Below are 2,926 nucleotides of genomic sequence, written 5' to 3' on the forward strand. Positions count from 1 at the left end.
AGACATTCTTCTGGTATTCTCTGCTTTCAGCTAAGATCCATCTAACATCAGCTACAATATCCCTCGTACCACGACCCCTTCTAAACCCAGCCTGGACTTCTGGCAGTTCTCTGCTGATGTACAACCCTTAGGGAATACATAAAAGAACAAAAAGACTGCTATATGGTGACTTACTGAACAGACCTGACATACAAAAATGTTTACTTTCAATGGAACTATGTGCTAAAAATGAAGAGACTTCTCTAGATAGCCAGTGTCTCTTAAAAAGAGTAAGAAGCTCTGGCATTCCTAGGTAACAACAATCTGAATGAAAAAATACTTTCTTTTTAATTCTCCAATCGCCCAGGTCCCATAAAAATTTTACCCGCCAGACTTATTATCACTACCTATACTTTGTCACATGTATCTGAGATTTCTTCTTTTTGTCAACTACTCATAACTAAGATGTTGAGTCAAAGTTATACAAAAGGTGTTTCTCCTGGGTTTATCCTTGTTATCCTTTCCAGATAGACCAACACAATCCTGCTCATTAAAACCAAAATATAACAATGGAGATGCTCTTCAAAAATGGATACTGAATGCAGACAAAGTGCATGATAACATAAGTCTATTTCAACGCCAAGTATCAAGAAAACCCAGACTCTAGAATTTTGTTTAAATAACCATGAAAGCTATTTCCATGTATGAAATAAAAACAACAAATATAAAGTTTCTTTGTCTCAGTACCATAAAACTGAGCCATTTAGGACAAAAAGAGTCCATGAAGCACATTCAATGTTTTAATAAAAAGTTAAAATGATTGTTGCTCAAAAAGTCCCACCTTAGGGGAGCTCTGGTGGCCTAGTGGCAAGAAGCTGCAACTACAATCCCAGAGGTGCACGGTTCGAATCCACCAGATGCTCTGCCGGGGAAGGAGGCGCAATCTCCTCCTGTACCAGTCAGATCTGATTTGACAGTACACGCACACAAAAATAATAAAATTAAAAAATAAAAAAAAGGCCCACCTTCAGGGTCTCAACTGCTTTAAATAAGAGAAGAGACCCCAGCCACCAAATGACTGTTGATCAAAAAAGGCAAAATAAAACAAAGGAAGAGGAAAAAAAAAAGAAGTATCATTTTAAGGAATATAATTAAATGCATCTATTAGCCAAAAAACTGGACTTCTAGGAAAACAAACAGGTTCATCCTGGAAAGGGTCAAAACAGGTGGCTCCTTGGAGGCAAGGATTCTGAGGCTCTGTTTAACATACTTTGGACATGTTGTAAGGAGAGACCGGTCTTTGGAGAAGGACATCATGCTTGGGAGGGTGGAGGGACAGCGCAGGAGGGGAAGGCCCTTTATGAGGTGGATTGATTCAATGACTGGCTTAATCAGGATGGGAGTGTCTCTGGCACAGGACTGAGCAGAGTTTAGGGCTGTTGTACATAGGGTCACTATGAGTCGCAAGCAACTCAATAGCACATAACAACAACAACAACAACATTTCAAAGTGCTTGCTAAGGTGGTGGTTGTATGCCAGAACTGACCCATAGCTGACCCTCCAGTGGGTTTTCAGAGGCAGTTAATTGCACTGGAGGAGAATGCTCATCCTTTTCCCATGAAGCAGCTGATGGACTTGAACTGCGTGCCTTCAGGACTGCAGTGCAGCTTCTCGCCACTATGCCATCACAGCTCCCTCTTTTTAATTCTCTAAAAAGAGTCTGGAAAATTCTAGACACAGAGGATAACGTATTAGCCAAAAAAATCAAGCAAACTTACCCGGTCTGCAGTTGCCTCCTCGCCTGGTAGACATGCAGCAGCAGCAGCAGCAGAAGCTATTTCCATCATAGCTGAACTGGTAGGTGCATCTGTTGTGGATGAAGACCGGGGCCGGCCTGACTGCATAACAGCTCCCACCTCCTGGCCAGATTTCCTGTTAATCTGGGGACTTCCCTTTGGGGCTTCTGGTTTACCCCGTCTACTATGTAAGCTTGTCCCTCGTTTCATCTTGGGTGGCACTCGAATCTGCTGCAAGACTCGATTCAGAGCTGTAGGGTGGGTTGCGACACCATCAATGTCAGCACACACATTCTGGCTCTCCAAATCCACTTCAGGCTCTGGATCTGCCTGAATTTGCTGCACATCATGTGGAGACACTGACGACCTTCTGCGCTGGTGCTGGAAGAGATGCTTCAAGCCTTGGCCAATCACATTAATGTTCTCCAAAGCATTGTGGGTCATTTTAGACAACTTTTGTTCTGAGTCTGTCTGCTTTCTGGCTTCTCCATCTTGGGATTTGCCTCCGGGATCAGGGTCCTCATATAGCTGTTCACTGCCAGAAGGCTCCATCAGTAGACTTAATAGGCTTATTTGCAAACTCAGAATTTTTTAAATACACCAAGACTGTCAAATTAAGTAGGCATTGCTTCAATGGTGACTATACACACAGCTGTGAGACGAAGGCTCCAGGCCTATCTAATGTATAAAAAATAAAAAAGAACCTCGTATTATAAATCTATGTAGAAATTCCATTGTTACAACAAAGAAAAATATACAGCTAGCCCAACAAATAGGTACTATCATTAAGAAATCTTTAACCAGAAGTTTAAAGGACAGTTTTCTAGATAGTGGATAATGATTATTTCCTAGAACAAGATAAAAGTCCAGAGAAAATAAATAGAAAATACAAAAAGCAGTTTTAAAATAAAATAAATTCCTACCATAGGAGTTTCAATATATGAAGAACTGGATACTAGAAGAGTAAACACCATAATTGTAGCCAGTAGAGCAGTCAATGCTAGTTAAATCAAGAGCACATAGACCATCCAATGTGTTCAGTCTAGACGAAGCAATAGCTCCTTTCATTTATAAGTAAAAGTAATTATTCATATGTTGAAACCTAGTAAAGTACATGCAAGGTAAAATAATGAAAAATGGCTATTTCAAT

At 40.6% G+C, this 2,926-nt stretch overlaps 1 protein-coding gene across 1 annotated transcript in view; it reads right to left on the reverse strand.

The window, feature by feature from the left end:
* TMCC1 (transmembrane and coiled-coil domain family 1) overlaps positions 1–2,454 on the reverse strand; it is a 172,738-nt gene extending 170,284 nt beyond the window's left edge. Inside the window, exon 1 of the mRNA XM_006901041.1 lies at positions 1,759–2,454. Within this exon, the coding sequence (XP_006901103.1) occupies positions 1,759–2,328 (570 nt within the window). The 5' untranslated portion in view covers positions 2,329–2,454. The remainder of the gene's footprint in view (positions 1–1,758) is intronic.
* Positions 2,455–2,926: the final 472 nt, after the last annotated feature.

Source organism: Elephantulus edwardii, unplaced genomic scaffold, assembly GCF_000299155.1.
Source record: "Elephantulus edwardii isolate Elephantulus edwardi_28Jun2011 unplaced genomic scaffold, EleEdw1.0 scaffold00306, whole genome shotgun sequence".
Classification (NCBI taxonomy): domain Eukaryota; kingdom Metazoa; phylum Chordata; class Mammalia; order Macroscelidea; family Macroscelididae; genus Elephantulus; species Elephantulus edwardii.